Source organism: Apodemus sylvaticus, chromosome 21 (genome assembly GCF_947179515.1).
Source record: "Apodemus sylvaticus chromosome 21, mApoSyl1.1, whole genome shotgun sequence".
NCBI classification, from domain to species: Eukaryota; Metazoa; Chordata; class Mammalia; order Rodentia; family Muridae; genus Apodemus; species Apodemus sylvaticus.
In genome coordinates, this window is record NC_067492.1 from 10939730 (window position 1) to 10959840 (window position 20111).

General features: G+C 44.4%; 1 protein-coding gene across 1 annotated transcript in view; it reads right to left on the reverse strand.

Annotated features, from left to right (window-relative positions):
* Cdh13 (cadherin 13) overlaps positions 1–20111 on the reverse strand; it is a 1029145-nt gene that overhangs the window by 790114 nt on the left and 218920 nt on the right. Inside the window, exon 2 of the mRNA XM_052167056.1 lies at positions 19593–19704. Coding sequence (XP_052023016.1) covers positions 19593–19704 — 112 coding nt within the window. The remainder of the gene's footprint in view (positions 1–19592; positions 19705–20111) is intronic.

Genomic DNA, 20111 nt, shown 5'->3' on the forward strand with positions numbered 1-20111 from the left:
TTCAAGTAGCATCTGTATTTCATGTACACATAAATAGAATTAGATGCAAAGAACATGAAAAAAGAATGAGGACCATGTCATGTCTTCACATGACTTCATAGGGACTTAGAGAAGGGGAAACAAGAGGGTGAGGGAAACATTACATGCCTGTGCTTATATATAGGATCTGGATATTGATATAGACATACACAGACATATGCAAATCTAAACAGACAATAGAAGTGGTAGCAAAATTATGTGAGGGGGGAGGACTAAGTGAGCTAGGAAACATTAACAGTAGGGGTGAATATGAGCAATTCATATTAATAAAGAACTTAATAAAAATATAAGAAGGAAAGGGTCTAGAGAGAAGGCTCACCAGTCAGGAGCATTTTCTGCTCTTGCAGAGGACCCAGATCATGTTCCAGCATTGTGTGGAAGTTTACAACTTTCTGTAACTCCAACTTCAGAAGATATCATGCATGCATGTGACATGTGCATTGCCGGCATGCATGCACATGTGCACGCACAAAGGTAAAGCACATGCAAACAAAAATGAACAAAAATGTAAAAGAATGTTTTTAAAGAGTAAAAATAAATGTAGTCATGGTCACGTTGATTCCAGGACCGGAAGGGGTGAGAGTTCTGATATACAGAATTCAGAAGAGATAGAGGCTCCAGACACACAAACTAAATGATCCTCTGCTACCATATGCAGAGTGGTGAGTTAGGCACCCACTCCGGCCACCACCATATCATGTAGCAGCAAGGAGGGCGTGGGTGTCTCTAAGGTAATGGCCACTATGGAAATTTGTTGCGGGATTTTCCCTGTCCAATTACATTAGTGCAGAAAAGGCCTGTGATTGGACAGGAAAGGGGGCGGAGCTAAGAGTTGTAGAGAGGAGGAGCGTCCTGGAGGGGTAAGAGAACCAAGATGTACCTGTGTGGCATTTACTAGCCACAAGATGCTAGATCATGGGGTGTGTGGGGTGTTGCGTGGAAGTGAGAGGTATTCAGGACTGCCGCCAGAGAGATGGCCTGGTGGGGGCTAGGCCGGTAGGATACCTTAAGAGAGCTGAGGTCACACAAGAGGGAGCCTGCAGGGACGTAAGTGTTGTGGCCTGCCAGTGTCAGGGCCGTGGCCTGACCCGGTGGGGCGGGAGAGTTGGTGGGCTCACATTTTTAACATTTCTCACAACAGAAGTTAGTTCAGTGTGCACCAGGTGTCTTGATTCCTACACACCTGTGGGGATTCAGTAAGCCACCTGCTCTAAGGTGCACTTCTCCAGCGCTGAAGGACTATGCTGAAGGACCTCTCCCTCTTATATGGACTTGGATACGTGATTCATCCTCTACTCACATCTTCCCACAGAGCCCTGACATGCCACGAAAGACTGACATACTATTATGAAACTCTGGCTCCATTGTCTCAACTCAGAACCACCCCAGATGGTTGCCTAGCCTTCTGACCACCGTGGAGCTTGGCTGAACTTTTGGTGAGACTCCAAGATTCTGAGCTCTCCTCTCTGGCTTTAATTCCTAACCACCTGTGTTGGCCAGTTTTAAATCAACTATATATATCATGTAAAGTTGATATCTTTATATCAACAAGCTAGTATCATTTGGGAAGAGGCATTCTCAATTGAGAAAATGCCTTCATTGCCTCTGTTTGATTGACCTTTACGACAATCTGTAGTGTATTTTCTTGGTTAAGGTCTGATGTGGGTAGGTTCAGCTTACTAGAGTTAGTGCCATTCCTGGGGATGATGTCATGGGTGGCTAGGAAAACAGGCTGAGCAAGCCATGAGGAGCAAGCCAGCAGGCAGCACTCCTCCATGGCCTACACATAAGTTCTGGCTTCCGTGTCCCTGCCGTGTTTTAGTGCTTGCCCTGAATTCTCTCCGTGATAGACCGTATTGAATAATCACAAGCAGAAACAAATCCTCTCCACCTCAAGTTGCTTTTGGTAATATCACTTTATGGCAAGAATAGAAGCCCTCTCTCTCTAGCAGCTGACAGCCTCAGAATGGTCTCCAATAAACTTACAAAAGTATCACTCTCTACCTCTAGGCTGGCTTTCTGGAGAGCTTGACTCTTGGTACACTTAAGCATGTCATGAAAACTCCACAGATATGACAGTTATATGGGGTTTCCCACCAGCCTTGGCAGCGTGCCTTTTCCAAGCCTACTACAATGAAATGAAGAAAAACAGAATGCTGGGAATGTATCTTAGGAACTGTACTGCCAGTTCCACATTCCACTTGAAGGTGAATATAAACCCCGAAAGCACTAGGAGACACTAGGCGCCAGAAGGCAAGTCTTGAAATGCACATACTGAGTTAAGCTCATTGTCTTTCCCCAGTCTTGGGTACAGATGCAACTCAGCCAGCTTTCCTGAGGTCCTGAGCATGAGCTATGTATGTCACTCAAGTCAGGAATACTATCCAAGGCTTCCAAAAGATGATCTTCGCTCGATCTCATAGAAATAGAATTGCCCTTCCTACTGATATTGGGTTGACCTACTAATAAAGCATGCTACCATATCAACATAGGATAGCAAAGTTTTGATTTATTATTATAGGATGCCTTTCACTGCAGTGACTATAGCATGCTGACCAAGCTGGGCCCGATGGTTATTGATTTAGGCCATTAGAACAGCACCTGGCATTCCTATATGAACTTAACCTTATCCACAAAGTGAAATCTAATATTTTGCATGCTAGGTAAAAATAATAATGGGAATAATTAAAGCACTACATCAAATCCAGAGTCCAGGTTTTTTGCATGAAAAGGCTCCGCAAACGAAATAATTTGATACTTTTCACTTCCTTAAATCCATCACCATAACAACAGAGTAAGTTCTTCCATTCAAATGCCCTTTCCACATGCACAGCTTAAAAGCAGAAGGAAAGCCCTTGGCAGACAAAAAGTTAAGTGCCCACTTTAGTACCATTGATACACTAAACAGTCAATCCTGCCTGGTACTACATAAATGTGACCACGAACACTTGGCTAGTAAGCTACAAAAATGCTTGTTTCCCTTATCCAGGTACCTTGCTGAGCTGCAAGTGTGTTAATGGGAAGGGGGGGAGGGGAGGCAGTCACTGGTTCCTTGTGTACTTCAGAAGCCAGCACTTCCACTGCAGAGGGGAAGACATCTGGGATGCTGTGAGAACTCACACAGCATCAGCAGTACTATTTGCCCATCGAGGCCAAGGAGAGGTTCAGGTCTGGCATCATGTCACATCAGCATATGGCATGACCATCATTTAGTAAGAAGAAGCTGCACATCAACTCCTGGTGTACCATTAGTATCCTGCTCTTGCAGAAGACCTGGGTTCAATTCCCAGCATCCAGATCAGGAAGTTCACAACCTGTCTTTCCGGTTCCAGATCTGATGTCCTTATCTAACCTCTGCAGAAACCTGCATGCATATGGTACACATAAACTTAGGTGGGGGTGCGCACACACCCCCCCCACACACACACGCATGCACATGCACACGCACATGCACAAATAAAACTCCAACAAATACAACTTATATAGATAATGAAAATTAAAGCCCAGTCAGATTTGCAAAGTACATACTTGTGATCCCAAAACTTAGAAGGCATACTGTGTGTACTATCGCATAGCCTAAATATCAAGAACTGGTACAGCCTGGGTTACAAAGTGAGACCTTATCTCAAAACTTAAAATATGAAATAAAAATTAGCAATAAATATGAATTAAAAACTAAAAATTCAAACTAAGAAATGGTGAAGGCTCAAGGTAACACCTGCAGGAGACTGATAACTAAGGAGACAACGGGGAGTGAGCTATATTATATGTGTGAAAAATTATATGTTATGTTATATGTATATTATATGTTATGAAAAATTTACAGTCATGAAAGATAACATACCTAGAATTCTAACTTCCATTCACCAGTAAACACAAAAGAGTGTGCGATTCTCTCTTGTTCCCTGGCATCCTGTGCTTTGGACACTAGGCAACATCTGTATCTTAGATTCTACCCAAAGCTGCACAGACCCTGTACATTTCTACAACAGCAGAGATCAGATTCTCCAACCTACTTGCAGGCTCTGGGGTACACCCTTGCTTTCTCTCAATCCTTGCGAGTTTATCTAAGAAGTCTGGTTAATCCCTAAGTGACAGAGAAACTGATACCCACATGCCTGTGTGCCTTTCCTTTCTCCTTGCCTCGTTGGCTTCTCTCTCCAATCTTGTGCCAGAAACATCTGCTATCCGTGGAGGATTGAGATGCTGAATCAGGAATGGCAAGAATTTGTGAAAGGTTCAAGATTTAAAGTCAGGACTTAAGTGTCACCAAAGTCTAGAAAGCCAGGGTTTAGTTCTTGCTAAGCACAGACACGTCTCAGCCTTCAGAAGAGCTAAGGTGGGATTTCAAAGAGAGGAGGTCAGCTCATGCTGGAAGCTTCGGAGCCTGGGTGCCAGACAGACTGGAGGAATACTGCTGAGGAAGGGGAGGAGGTAGCAGTTCCCTGGGTTTTAGAAGAAGCAGGATCTCTATGTTAGAGTCTTGATGGAGAAAATGTATCACCAGGGGCAGGACTTGAGCTTTTATAGTTTGGCTCTACTTGCTGTTCCTTCTCTGCTTCCTGACTACAAATAGATACAGTGTGACAGCCATCTGCATCACCTTCTGCAGCCAGGCCTTTCTTGTCAACTATCCCTTCAGAGAATAAGCCACAATAAACCCTTTCTCCCTTAAGTTGCTTCTCTTTGGGTATTTAGTTACATCTATAAGAAAAGTTACTAAAGCAACTGCACTCTGTCTTAGGATCTATTAGCTCAAGAGAATCCCAGAAAAAGAGGAGGGAAGAAAATGACCGTACACACACACACACACAGTCACACACACACACACACACCTTGCTCTCATCTCAAGAACTGAAGCAGGGTTTGATTCACAGCTCAAATTGATCACAGGCCTTGGGTGAAAGGGAAAAAATGACTTGATTATACATGCCAAGACTACAGTAAGAGTGTGTGTATTTGTGTGTGTGTGTGTGTGTGTGTGTGCATGCATATGTGTGCATAAATGTGTGAATATGTCCATGCATGTGTGTGAGCACCAATATATGTGTTTGCATACATGTGTGTGTATATACATGCATGTGTGTGCATGTGTGTGTGTGTGTGTGTGTGTGTGTGTATGTGTGTGTGTTTAAGGATGGCTATAAGGCCAGCTCTGAAATTTTTGAGGGAAGAAAATACAATTCTTGATTAAGTAGATCATCTGCATGACTTATAGATCATTTACTATGCATCTTCACTTTGGAAAGGTCAGAAAAGGGCCTACAGTTAGAAAATAAAGCAAGCAACTAATCAATCAGTCAATCAACCAATCAATCAATCCACAAGCTGTCAGACTTGTTTGATATAATAACTCTTCTTCCGTTGTATCCCATTCCCATTCTGTAGGACAGTACTACAAAGACAGGCATTTAGGAAATAAAAAATAGGAAAAATAAACACTTGCAGGAACTTGAGATCAGGGAAATCAGAACAACACAGGGAGTGACACCAAAAATGGAGACCACCGGGGGCAAGCTGACTCAGCTACTTTGTCTTAGAGAATCTACCAAGAACATTAGACTTTCGGCCAGCAATATCTCTCCTATCAACTTCAGCAAATTCAAGGTAATCAATTTATCTGAGTCAACAGTCTTCTCCTTGAGACAAATAGCTCATTTATCAAGCAGTAACCCAATCATGGGGTGTACCTGGATATCCTCACCCTGAAGTTTTAAGTCAGTTGGTCATGTTTAACTCAAAGTTGGCCATTTGCTGACCTTCAATCAATGGTGCTGAACCCTCCAACAATACCAGGGAATATCTACTTATTTCTTGTCCTTTTGAGAACAGGTCAAGTTGCTGGGGGGACTTTGGAAGAGCATTCCATCCCCTGAACCATTTTGGGATATCTTCATACTACTTTGTTGACCAGTGTGGAAACATGGAAAAATGTGCATGCTGCTGCCACCTGTCCTTTCTGGATAAGGCTCAGTGACCCCCAGATCCCTTGATATCGGGCGATCAGTTCTCAAAATTTAGGGACTGCATACATGCCTCTGAATTTTTGTTTTTTTCTGAGTCCCCTCCACTTATGAGGCCAAATTCTAGAACAGAGAGCTTGGACCTCCTGCTTCTCGCCAAGGAGTCTGAGCAGTAACTCAGGATGCTAACAAGGATTTGCAGCTAAGCTCTTCCTGTCAGGTTTCCCAAGATGAATATGTGGTTCACAGACCACACCCACATGCTTAAGTACCCAAGACAGAAACAGAAATCAAAGCAACAAGATACAGTCATAGATGTACCAAGTCTCATTTTGAGAGCTTATATTTACGAAACTCTGGCTCCTGTTGCATTTTACTATAACATTTTATCACGTTATTATGGAAAAGTATGAGTTGCAGGAGTAGGACAGGAAGGTGGGCACTGTGTCCTGTCAATGTCATATTTGGGGCGCTATCATATCTGTCCAAGGATTCTCTAGGAAAAGACGAGCTGTCCCCTCACTGCTGACAATTCGCTGGAGGTTGCAGACTTGGCAAAATTACATGGTAATTTGGAGTAGAGGAGAATTGCATGTGCATTGAAAAAATAATTCTGATGGCAACAGGATATTAATCAGCTTTGAGCAGGGTTTGGCACACTTGTTTTAACCCAGTGGTTCTCAGCCATCTTAGTGCTACAACCGTTTAGTACGGACCCTCATGTTGTAGTGACCCACAACCATAGAATATTTTTTTCGTTACTTCAGAACTGTAACTTTGCTGCTGCAGTTAGTTGTAAATACTGACATGCTTTAACCTGCCTTCCTTTATTATTAAATTACTTGCAAAAATCTGACACCTCCAATGGATGTTGGACCTTCCCACCCTCACCTCTTATTTTGTCTTTAAGACAGGGTCTGGCCATGCTGTACAGATTTCTCTCAAACTTGAGCTCCTCCTGCCTTGACCTCCTGAGTCTCAGGATGACAAAGGTGCATGACCACACCTATCTTTACTATTTACTTTGTAACTTTATTAAAATCACTGGCATGTGGATATATATGTATATGCTCACACACATATGTGTATATTCACATATATATGCATATATGGGTGAATATTTATTTTTGATATTTTTGAAATAATTATATTTCTATTTATTTATGCTTGTTTGTAAAGGTATCTGTCTGCACTAGCCCAGCTTCAAGAGTTCTAACTACTTAAAAACCCTCGAAGTTCTAGTTCTATCCTAACCTGAAGCCTCCATGTTTAGGTGGATTTGGGATCTACATAATCTCCTCCCTGCCGGCAAACCCACTTAACTTTATAAACATCTTTCTTCAAAGTAGAGAGTTAGATAGGCTTACTAAATACTGTCTTGATTTTGTCTGCAGGAAGAAAGCTCTGGAAGGGTACCCAGAGTTGCCAGCGTGAGATCCCATGGCCTCATGCAGAAGCCATGGCTTCTCTCCCTCCCCTGACCGTGGGGCAGGCTTCCCTGTCACTCTAGACACTGGTCACACATCCCTTGCGCACTCGCTGACATTTACGGGCGTGGCTGCCCAAGTTCAGGTCTGCCTTCAGCTTCACTCACTTCCTCAGCATGTGGAACGGACTGCACGGTGTGTCTCTAGCAGGATTTATCTCCTCTTGTCCTCACGCTCCATTCTAATCCACAGTACATCCTTCCACTGAAGCAAAGCCCGCGCTCACCACATGGAGGAGATGATTCCCGGTCTCTACTGTTTTCTAGGTGTTAATCATGTCTCTTCTGTTATTCAGAATCACTGTTTCCTCATTTGGAATCCCCCTTTCCCTCTGTAGGATCTAATATATACATATGGAAATTAAAACCAGTTTAAATAGACCCTCCGGGAGGTCTTCCGGAATCAACTGACAGGCGCGGTGGTTCACAGGGGGCAGGATGGCTGACAACTATTCTGGCTTCGCATGAGAAAGAAATCAGCTGGTGTGGCAGTTGGCCCCATTGCAGGAATGGCCTGCCAAGATGCCATTTACCGAGTTGCAAACCAGTAGGGAAATGGTGCAGAGGAAGCCACTGCCCTTTGCTGCCCCAGAAGCAGCTGATGGATGGGGACCAGATGAACATCTTCTTGCAAGGATGCTCTCTTAAATAGTAGCAGTCTGTGGTTTCCCCAAATCCAGGAGGCTCAGTCTACCTCAAGTGTGTCATAACTCACACAGCAGCAAAGCCCGAATGGCGTGATACTATCTGTGGTCTTCACTTGACCTGGATCAGGGTAAATATTTGCATGGCCTACTACCGAAGCAGCAGTCTGTTTCATGATGGAGTACTGCTCCGCAGCCTACTGGTGGAATGGTGCAATATTCATTGGAAGTACCCTGTGACCTCTTACAATTCCAAAACACATCTTGACCGATGCGTAGGAGGAAACACTTCTTATACATTCTTAACCTCTAGTCCAGAGACCAAGTATGGAGGAAGTGTGGAGTCAGGAAATGAAGTGTATACACCTCAGAACACGAAAGTGCCTACACAGGAGCCACAGATGGGAGCTTGGGAAATTGCTCAGACAGGAAGGATAGTGCTATTCCACAGAACCCATGTAAGAAACCGGGAAGGGTTATTCATGTTTATAATCAATCATGAGCTGGGAGGTTGAGGCTGATGGATCTCAGGAGCTCCCTGGCAGCCATCTTTGCTGGATTGTGACAGGTATTGTTTCAACAAGCAAGGTGGGTAGCATCCTGGGGAAAGTCGATGACCAGTGTCTGCATTCACATACAGACACTCTCTTTTGCCATCCCCTCTCACTAAGACCCGCCCCCACCCCCCAGGACTCACACGCTATGACTGCAGGCTGTTCTCCATGCATGAGTAGTTAGAACCAAGCATGAGTGAAAACACAAATGTCTTAGGTGGCTGGGTACAAGAGAACGTGTCAAGATGGCGTACATGTATGTGCAATGCCTTCCCTTCTTGCTCTGTAGCCAACAGGAAATTTCCATAAAAATGAAGGTGAAAGGGACGGACCAAGGGCGCTAAGCAGTTATTAGGATGTGTGTGAATTTGTTCCATTACAGGATAATAAGATCCTCGGCCTTCTCAGACTATTTAAAGCCATGCTTAATCTTTCCCAATTTACATCTGGCTGCCTCACTCATTAAGTATCCTGATCCACGTGGCTCTAATGCCTTCAATTAGGAGCTACTCCTGTAAATCCGTATGTTCCTGTATTCCTAAGCCCTTGAAGAAAAGCGGAAACAAAAGAGATTTATGACAGTTGCAGGACCATGTGAATGAAGATACTCAACAGGTTGAAGAGCCAGGCCAGATGGCGGCACTTAGACTCTGATGTTCCTAATTAAGCAATCTGCTCACCAGCATCGCCAGCAAGAAGCCTGGCATGGCAGGACGGCTGTCCTCATCCCCAGCCACCTAAGACATTCCCATGTCCGTGTGTGCTAGCTTTTAAAAATCCTTGTGCGTGGTGTACAGCCTGCTGTCTAGGATGCGAATGCTGAAGGGAATCTTAGGGACAAAGCACCGCAACTCGTATGTGGGGGGACTCTCTTGCTTTGTACCAGCCCAACATAATTTCTTCTTCAGACGTTCAGATTCACCATCTTCCAAGGCCAATAAGGACAATAAATCTCCTCGGACACCATGTCTAGTTCAGCGATAGGGAATGTCTCAGATTGGCCCATTCAGTTAGTCAGGACATGCTTGCTGGGATGCCTGGGAAAGAGAGCTTCTGGGTGGTTGAGCTAGAGGAAGAGATGGAAGAGGACACAGTGGCCATCTTAGCCACATCTGAGAGTGCAGATTGTAACAGACACTTCAGACAACAGAGCTGAGGAAGAGTGGGCCTTATTGTGATGCCACTAGACCACCTAAACCTGGGTTTTCTCAAAGCCAACTCAAACCTGGACATTTTCGTTGTGGGAGATGGTAACTGTACTAGTTATTTTGAAATGTCAACTTGACACAACTTAGAGTTACCTAGAAAGACGGTCTGTAAGAAGAAATATTTAGATCAGATTAGCCTCTAAGGTCTTATCTGTGGGGAATTATCCTGTTAATACAGGAAGACTCATACCATTGTGGGCAGTACCATTCCCTATGTAAGGTCATGAGTACAATGGAAGAAAAAATGTTACCTAAGAGCATGAGGAGGCACATTTGTTCTCGTTGCTTTTTACTCTGGTGTGATGTGACTTGCCTCTTGAGGCCCTTGTAGTCACAAGTCCCCCCCCCCCCAAAAAAAAAAAAAACATGGTCTTGGGATTCTACATCGAACAAACCCTTTCCTATTCTAAGCTGCTTTTTGTTGGTGACTGTTATGGCAACAGAAATGAAACCAGTAACTTGACATGGTTTTAATGGCCCTGCAGAGGAGTGAGGTATTACCGATTACAACCAAACAGCTCTCACTAACATGCCTTGTTACATGAATGATGGCCAGAGGTCCAAAGAGTCAAGAAGTAAGTGTTTCAACCAGGAAGTCAGCTGCAGTGATTTCAGCGGTCCTTTGTGAGATCTCCCTCTCTCTCTCTCTCTCTCTCTCTCTCTCTCTCTCTCTCTCTCTCTCTCTCTCTCCTTTCCCAGCCCCCACCCCCATCAGACCATCAGATTCTGTTCTGATATGCCTTGTCTTGATCATCCCATCTTTCAGCTTCTGAAATGGCTCCAGGCCAGCGTGAGCCCCACCCTCTTCCTTCCTTCCCATCTGCCTCCTGTTCCGAACTCCAACCTTGCTCCGCTCTCACACATGGCCCCGGATGGAACGCCACCTGCACTGACAACTCAAAGTCTTAGCAATAGATTATGAAGTCTTTGGCCAATTACCGAGTATGTCCACAGGAACACACATGCTGAGTTCTATGGTAACTGTTACCTGTCTAATAATTGCCCAGCCTGTTTACCAAAGTGGCTGCAATTTTCTTTCCCACTAATGGCTTAAGGGTTCTTACAACCCCATATTCGCCATCTCCCTCTTTTCTCCAAGATATAAGGAGGTCTCTTTTAGTTTTGACGTGTACATCCTGGATAACTGGTGTGGGGCCTTCTAAGGAGCCCTTTCATCTATTGCTGCCCTGTTTTCTTGACCAGGAATAATGGCCTCTGTCCATCTTAGCAAAGCCATGTGCTTTCTCTAGGGCACCATGCTTGGTTCCTGGGTGAACTTGGAGGGCAGCGGTGACTTCACACAGGTGAGCTGAGAGGCCTGTAAGGAGCAAGCAGCACAAAGGAGGAAGACCAAAGAGAAGGCAGGGCCGCAGGGAAGGACCCAGCCACCACCATTGTTCCAGCACAGTTTCTGAAAACCAGTATTTCAGGGCTGACTATAGACCAGCTGCTATTCAAAGTCCTTCACACAGATTAACAGTTAATCTTCTGAGCAACCTGTTGTGGTGCCTTCCATTACCATATTCTTTTCTCAAAAGGAAAAGGGAGAGCCTGGGGAGGTTTTGTTCTGCTTTTTATTTTCTTTTTTCTTTTTCCTGTTTTCTATTTTCCAGTGTCAGAGTGGGCCGACCTAGGATTACTTTCAAGACTTTTTTATATCACCAGTCTAGCTCTCCCTCTCTCTCCATCTTCCTCCACCCCCCTCTTCCTCCTCCCACCTCTCTCTGGGTTGGGGTGGAGGCACTTGCAGCATGGTGAATGTGGTACAACAGGTCTGGGGTGGTCCTCCCCTACCACCATGTGGGTTCTGGGCATCAAAGCCAAGCCTGCAAGTTGGGCGGCAGCCATCTTGACTCTTTGAGCCATCCTGTTGATCGTGACCTTGGATTTGTAAGCCCATGCAGCCTGCCTGAGGGTGGGGAAGTTGGGGGGGACAGGATCTATGATTAGAAACTTAGAAATCAGAGATTTTAAAAAATAAAATAAAATTCCCAATGGGATGACAGATTCTTCAATTCCATACTTCAGATCACAGTGCGGTGACAAAGGCACACCCAAGGGGCAGCTAGCTGAAGGCCCAGCAGTGAGATACCTTTGCCCTATGTGTTTTATTCTTTCTGCTGCTGTGAAATGTTAGGTTGGAAGAGCTTCAGTGTCCCTCACCAAACATGGCCTCTGCCTCTGTTTCTTTGTGTATTTCCTGTTGTTCACAGAAAAGCTGAGGAACCGTGTCCACTAGAAGGATCTAGAAGCCTTTCTTTGCAGCTCTTCCTTGTATGTGTGTGAATGTGAGTTCATCCCTTCGTCGACCGTCATTTAATAATGATCTCCTATTTATGATGTGGTTGGTAATAATGCATCTATGAGGATCTTGATAAACATTAATTGATTGATTACAAGATCTCTATAAATATATTGATGGGGGGGTAGTGAAGACAGACGATGCCATTCTTATAGGGTTCTGTTGAAACAGAAATACTGTTCACATAGAGAGGTCCTTGCCACTCCTCAAAATACACTCAATGGTAGCATGATAAACAGATGTGAGGACCACCAGAGCAACTTCCCTTGACATATTGTGACAGCCTAAAACAAAGACATCACTGGAAGCTCTGACCTTTCTCAGCTCCATCCGTACTGCAGACCCAGTCCCAAGTCATTGCACTGGTCAGCCAGTCTCTCAGTAATTAAATGTAACTTAGGGATATGGAGGATGACCATAGGACAGAAGCCTTGGGAGTTGCCTAGAGGTCTCTACCATCTGGAATGAGAGAAAAAAAAAAAAAGACAGACAAAAGCCTATGCCAGTGGGATCTCAGCAGGGAGGCACCTCTCACCAGCCAGGTTAGGAAGCTCCTCTATTTGTCACTGCCCCACTGAAAATTTTACAGCAGGGTCAAGAGGGCCTTTGTCTGGACATTTAATTCACTGACAGTGTGCTCCCCAAGATAGGGCACAAAGTACCTCTCACTTCACTTTTTCATTAATTGCTTTCATTTTTCAAGCTCCCTATTTGATTTATAGTCAATTAAAATCACGCTGAAAAGGCACGGTTCGTGTGAGTTAAGTACACATGTGATTAATGTCACACCACCGACTCCCTGGATGACCTGGCAGCTGACCAAGGCCAGGGCTACGGTGGCATGACCTGGCAGCATCTAGGTGAAGGGTACATATGGGGACAGTGGGAAGCCAGGAACTGAGGAGACACAGGAAACATATCCTGGCATTAATCCAAAGTCATGAATGAGAGTCGCTTTTTCTATATCATAGAGAAGATTGGATTTAGCTGTGGATGGTTTTAAAAACTGCCGTGGAAGCTCTTCCTCCTACCCAGGTCGATGGAGCAATGGGGAAATTAAACAGCAAAATTCCCTTAAGCTTCACCACAAACATTAAACGACTCCCATGGGGCTGAGGCATTGACATGAGCATGACCATGTCAACGGTCAACGCTCACACAGTCACTCAGGACTCGTTTTGCTCCCCACACTTTCACACTGGCCATATGGCTCTTCATAAAGAAATCTCTAAGAGCTATCCCTGCCTCCCAAGAAAAATTAACTCATTGAACTCTAAAAGAACATCCAAAAAGCTAAGAACAAAAAGTCATCTACTCCCAACATTGAAGAACACCAGTTTCTCTGAAAACATTGCTTCTGAAGGTGTTCAAGGTATTTATCAAAGCATAACGTATCCAAAGACTGCATGTCTCTTCCTGACCCTTAGTTCCCTTCCCTTACTCTCTCTTCTCTATACTGATGACAAACTGACCTTATAAAAGAAAATTCTGCATAGGAGCAAATGATAGCAAAGTCCTTTCTACCTCTTCTTCAGTAATGTCTGACCACATCTAGGATTAACAAAACATTAAATGTGATACTAGCAATGTAAGATTAAGAAGAAAGAGTTGGACTCCATCATGAAGAGTTGGCACCCCAGGACCCCTGCTGTATACAGTGCTTCATCCCTTCTGATTTTCAGCCTGGCTGTGCTCTATTTCTCCTTGTTGACCCCCAGTTTAGAGGATCCTTAAAGCTATCCGAAGCCTGTGAGTGATGAAACAGCAACAACTGTGACAGTGGTGTTGACAAGCAGCTCCTGACCACACACAGCTATGCGCTAGGTTAACTTCCTCACCAGTTCTGGCTGGACCAGTTCTGCCTGTGTCCACGCTTGACCTTACTAAATAAATGAGCCCACGTACACTGGGAGCACTCAGAGAACTCACTCACTAGGACACAACTGGGATATAACTGCATGAGGCATTAATGCACAGTCAGGGAAAGCTTAAATCACTATCATCTTAACCAGAACCCATCTCTGTCTCATCCTTCAAGAAGGGAGGTTTGCCTTGGCTATTTCCAAGAAGGGGAAAGGAAGACAGGCCACTAAATGGAAAGTGCTTTCTGCTAAGAAGGAAAGGTGTATGTCATTGCTTTTCTTGCTTTCTTTTTTGGGGGGGGTGGGGGGTAGAGCAGGAGCAGGCCAAACACTAGTTTATTTCAGGGTCAGCAACAGCTTAGCCACCAAAAAAAAAAAAAAAAAAAAAAAACAACCCTCTACCAGGGCAACAGAAGTCTTTACACAGCCCGGTTAATAAGTTAGAAAGCAGCTACCTGGTGGTGTGGGCCAGGATTCACTTCTGGGTGGGCATGAGGTCATCGCTAGCTTGACCCTGCCCAAGCCGCTGCTCCACCTCAGTGAGTAGTTTCATTCCATCCACCACCATCTGCGCCAGCTCCACCTCCGAGAAGCCCAGGCGGTCAGGGGTCAGTGTTGAAGACATCAAAAACTCCACTGACAGCAGCAGTGTCCACATCACCTGTGCCTCACTTCTGAAGCCGCAGCCATTTGAGTGCCTCTGAGAACTTCTCGTGCTTTCCCAGGTAGGGCAGCTTGATGTGCACACCTGCCCAGAGTCCAGTGCCCCGTTCGGATGGGCATGTGAGGATGCAGCCCAGGTGGGAACAAATATTCTCCAGAGACTCTAGTTTTCCCTGAGAAAGTTGCCTCCTCTGTGGCAGGAGTTCTTCTGTTTGCTTTTTATTTTTATTTTTTAAATGGAATAATATGATCTTGTTAGAAAGACTCCCTTGCAGCTAAGTTGGCTACATGACCAAGTCTGCTGATCTATCAGAGTAGAAATGGCATTCATCACTTTCAATCTGAGATAGTTAAAAGTCTTGGGTAACATACTTCTGCACCCCCTTTCTTGACCTCCAGGCTATCAGACTGGAATGAGAGTCACTAGATAAGCACTCTGACCTGTATCTATGTGATAGGGTTAGAAATAAAAATTCAAGGTGTGAGGTCACTGGGTTGTTCAATGTCTCAGCCTTAGCATAGCCTTTTCTGCTGGGGACACAGGGCCTTGATTAATAGTGTGACTACACATTGTATTATAGATACATTTCAGTGTGGGAATCCCTCCATGCATCTTTGTGTTTGGCTTGTATGTGTGTGTTTGTGTGTACTAGGAGACATAAACAATAAAGGATGGAAATATGAAGAATACAGTCCTTGTAGTGGTTGGGTGACAATTGCATGTCCATTCTGGACACTGGGTACTGGGCAGAGGCTTAGGGAATCAACAGGATTTCCCCTAGGGAACTCGATGACCACAGATCCTGGTGGTGTCCGGAGGTCTGTCTAAGCTGACTGTGAGCAAGGCAGGATTTGCACTTGGTAACATGGTGTTCCCATCCTGGTTAGGGACTTGGGCAGTCACCCCAGTGAGCTACTTCCTAACTGTATTTCCCATTTCCTTGAACTTCTCATAGGATGCTGGGAATAACCCCTCTTTCAAGACTGAGATGAAATTAAAAAAGTTTTGGACGAGTCATGGTGAGTCGGGGGCTTTGCATCACACTCGAAAAGACTCAGAGAAGGAGCGCTGCCGGATATATGACAAGAGAGAGCGGGATGCCTTGATCCCAGCAGCTTGTAGGAAAATGGCCCTTTAAAGAAGAAAGCAGGTCTAGTTAGCAGTAAGGAGGGCAGAATAAAGAGTTATTTGGATGTGAAGGAAATAAAAGGCTTCGGAACAACTGAAGGGAGCGTGTATTGGAGTGAACAGTGAATAAAATATTAGGGAAATAAAAGGAGCGGGCGACCATTAGGAACAGTTAAAGCAGAAAAAGGCGATTCGCCGGGAATCGAGGGAGAAGATGAAAAGGGATAAGAGGAACCGGTGCTGTCAGAACCAAGAAAGCAGGAATCCTGGCCCAGAATAAACACTTCTGGAATCCCGGAAAGCTGAGCAAGGTGTAAGCCCAGGGGACAAGCAGATGAGCTTCCCCACCAGGGAAAGGGCCAGCACTGCAGACAACTTCGGAAAATCCTACGGCCTGCGATGGATGAATGGATTGTGTTGTGCTCTGCCTTTGGAATGTAAAAACTCGCAAGGACTCATAACCAAATTTCTTTAATTTTTTTTAAATGTATTCTCTCTCTCTCTCTCTCTCTCTCTCTCTCTCTCTCTCTGTGTGTGTGTGTGTGTGTGTACGCGTGTGCGTGTGCGTGTGCGTGTGTGTGTGTGTGTGTGTGTGTGTGCATACACCATGGCACATGTGTGAAAACCAGAAGCCAGGTCCTCAGGCTTGCCTCTACCTACTGAGTAACCGTGCTGACCCTGTGACCCGATTTCCTAACTATCACAAACACAGCAATCATACAAACTGTAGATGTTGTGAACAGGCCCAGGATCGCATCACTCAGCTACCCTTTTATACCCTCGGCACCCTTACAGACTCAGCTTCTACTTCCACATACCAATCCATTTCAATTATCTTTAAGATGCAAATTCATGTAGCCAAAGTTTTCCCCTAACTTTCTGGCTCTGTTCAACTTTTACTTTCTGTTTATCATCCAGGAGTTGGTTCCTGCCAACACACACACACACACACACACACACAGCTCACAGTTGACTCTTCACACTTTTTCAGAGACAAAAGGGGGTTGTGTTGAATCTTCTGAGATGTATACAAGGAACAGAGACATGGTTCGGGGCTTAAGAGAACATTATGTTCCCTGATAGACCTGAGCTTGTTCCCAAGCACCCATGCCAGGGAGCTCACAAATGTATGTAGCGACCCCTGTCGTGGTTCTCAACCAGTGAGTCGCCACCCCTTCAAATGACCCTTTCACAGAAATTGCCTAAGAACCTCAAAAGAAAAAGCACATATTTTGACATGATGGTTCATAGCGTTAGCAAAATTAAAATTATGAAGTAGAAACAAAAATAACTTCATGGTTGGGGTCACCACCCATGAGGAACTGTATTGAAGGGTCACAGCATTCGGAAGGCTGAGAACTAGTGCTCCAGCCGATCTGATACCCTTTTCTAGCCTGAGAGGGCACCTATATTCAGGTACGCATAGCTCCATAAAAAATAAATCTTTTAAATTGTACAGAAAAAAAAAAAACTGATCAAGAATAAGAAGAGAGAGTGGAAGTGGCTGGGAAAAACACTGGCAAAAAAAATGGGAATTTCCATTTAACAGTCTAAGCTTTGACTTCCTCTTTGGATGGAATAGATCAGCCATTGCTCCTCTTGGAGACTCAGGTTTTCCTAAACAGCTTTTAACAGGCACTCTCCAGCCTCCACAGACTGTCTTCCCTACCTAGACACAGCTCATCTCAACCACAGACTATACTCAGGACAAACTATTCACTGTTGCCTTGAGATGAATTTGCAAGTACCTAACCAACCCTGCTCTTTGTATCTGCCTTGGTAACAGACGCGGACAAGCAGTTTCACCCAACAGGCTAATCAGATTTTGCTGATTCAACATCTCCCAACACGAACATAAAATTTTAAATTGTGATTGATCCCTGTATCACTGGATTTCCCTGCGTGTGTTGTCACAGATCGTGAGCCTAGTCTCATTTAGTATTTAGCAGCTTTCATAGACTCAAAGGCCATAACCAAGTTAATTACTTAGGGGATTAAGACAAACGCATACACACGCCCCTCTGATATTGGAATGTACAGTATGTTGCAGCCTAAATTAAAAAGACCCCTCAAACTATGATTGTTCCCAGCTTCTTGGTGGCAAATTGAAAGCTGTTTGGTGTCATGAAGATTATAGAAGCAATCACATTTATGGGCCTGCTTTGCATAGCAGCTCTATTAATTTCCATATTGAGGGTAGCATTGCATTTCCCAACATGTTCACATCGATGCCATTTGGGGGTAATCTCTTGGTACAAACAAAAAAAAAGAAGGCAAGAGGCAGAGACAGACAGACAGACAGACAGACAGAAAAACAGACAGATGGACACAGAGATGGTGAAAGAGGAGAGCCAGAATAATCATTATCAATCAAGGTCTACTCAAAATATCTTGATTCTTATCAGTACAGACATCAAAGAACAAATGAGTCTTCCTGATGGCCTGAGTCAGAGTCACCCTCAGAAATACAGTTACTAGGAAGCTGTACATTGGGATCCACTTCTTTTGTACCTTGTCATTAGACCCTAATCGCTAAGATGATCGATCTCATTGGTATTCCTGGGCTTTACATTGGAGACCCTAATACTCAGCATCTCAACTGCACGGCTGTGGTCCTTTCAACTCTTATAGCAGGTACTGGCCTCCCAGAACAGCTGGTGGAGTTTTTTTTTCTTTTGTTCTTTTTCCTTGATGCATATCAGTCATGTACCACAGAAATTAAGGAATATGCCTAGCACAAAAGGCTATTCCGCGAATCCATGAGGGCAAACACATACACAGTCACCTCTTTTCAGAGGCCCTTGAACATCTGACCAAATTGGGTCACTGCCTGCATATCTGCTGTCCTCAAATAGCAAAGAAGTTGGGGGTCTGGAGAGATGGCTCAGCAGTAGATAGCACCTACTGTCCTCACAGAGGATCAGAGTTCAGTCTCCAGCACTCTTACAAGGCAGCTCACAACCATAGTCAGCTCCATTCCAGGAGAGTAAATGTGTTGTTCTGGACTTCTCAGGCAACTGAGCTCAAACACCATCATGAACACAAATATGGCCATGTGATCAAAAAGTAAAATAAATATCCAAAAACGGTGAAAATAAATGGTTCTCAAGAAGTCCGTAATACATTAGTCAGGTCTACCACCGATTTCAGACTCTATTATGTAAAACCAACACTTGCTAGCCATTTATCTCCATGCTTTTGATATCTTGAAAGTAAGGTAATATAATATTGGTCTTAAGTATAGTGGAAGATCATAACCAGATCTGAGAGATGCACATTTTCAGGAAATCAATGGGAATTTGGGGAATCTGAGCTTAATCCACAGAAGTGGCAGAAAAGATTTGAATCTTTTTCAAAACCATCTTATCAGCTTTAAGAACAAGAATTTTTGATTCCTACGTCTACATAGCAGCAATCTATAGGCAGGCAATGATTTTACTCTTGGGTCTGCCCTATGACGATGGATTTCATCCTTATACATAGTACAGAATCACCCTGGAGACTGGCATTCCCCTTTTCTAGATGCAGGGCAGAAAGGGCTCACTAGAGATGAAATACTGAGAGGAGATATTATTGTGTCATGTATTAGAACTCAAGCTGGCAAGCTTGGCATTTGAAAGCATCCACCCAGGGCCAAGCAGTGACATAAGGAAAACATGAGGACGTCCAACATCTCGAGATACGTTACAAATGGCAGAGGAGTCCACCCAAGCGGGCCCAAGGTAATTCTGGGATAGCTTACAGTTTAGGACAGGCTGGTCCTCGATGAATTCGGCAGGCTGGTGGATGTGTAGCACTTTCTGCTGGAATCCAGGGGTGCATCCCAAATCATCTGCAGATGTTATCAGGAGCACCTGAGGAAAGGAAGCGATCAATATTTTAACAGCAGCTGGCATGTTTGCCCGGCTAACTTCTTTCTTCCTTTTAACGAAACCGACAACCTTTAGAAACTAGCTGAGATTTTAACTTCATCTCCCCAAAGGAAGAGGCAAGTCAGCACACCTCTCATGCCTGCCAACAGCTCATTTTTGGCAATGAGGGTTTTTTTGGAAGATGCAAAACCAGAAACAACTGCTGCGACATCCATTAGGTTCAAGTTAAAGAAATACTGTTGTAAGAGTTTCACACCTGCTAAGGATCTCACTACAGTCGCCATGTGTGAAATTTCATTACAGAAACTGTCAATTTCCGGTAACGCCTGAGTTAGAACAAGCTTCCTGTTCATACATGCAAAGGAACAATGCCATCTCCAGGGAGGAGG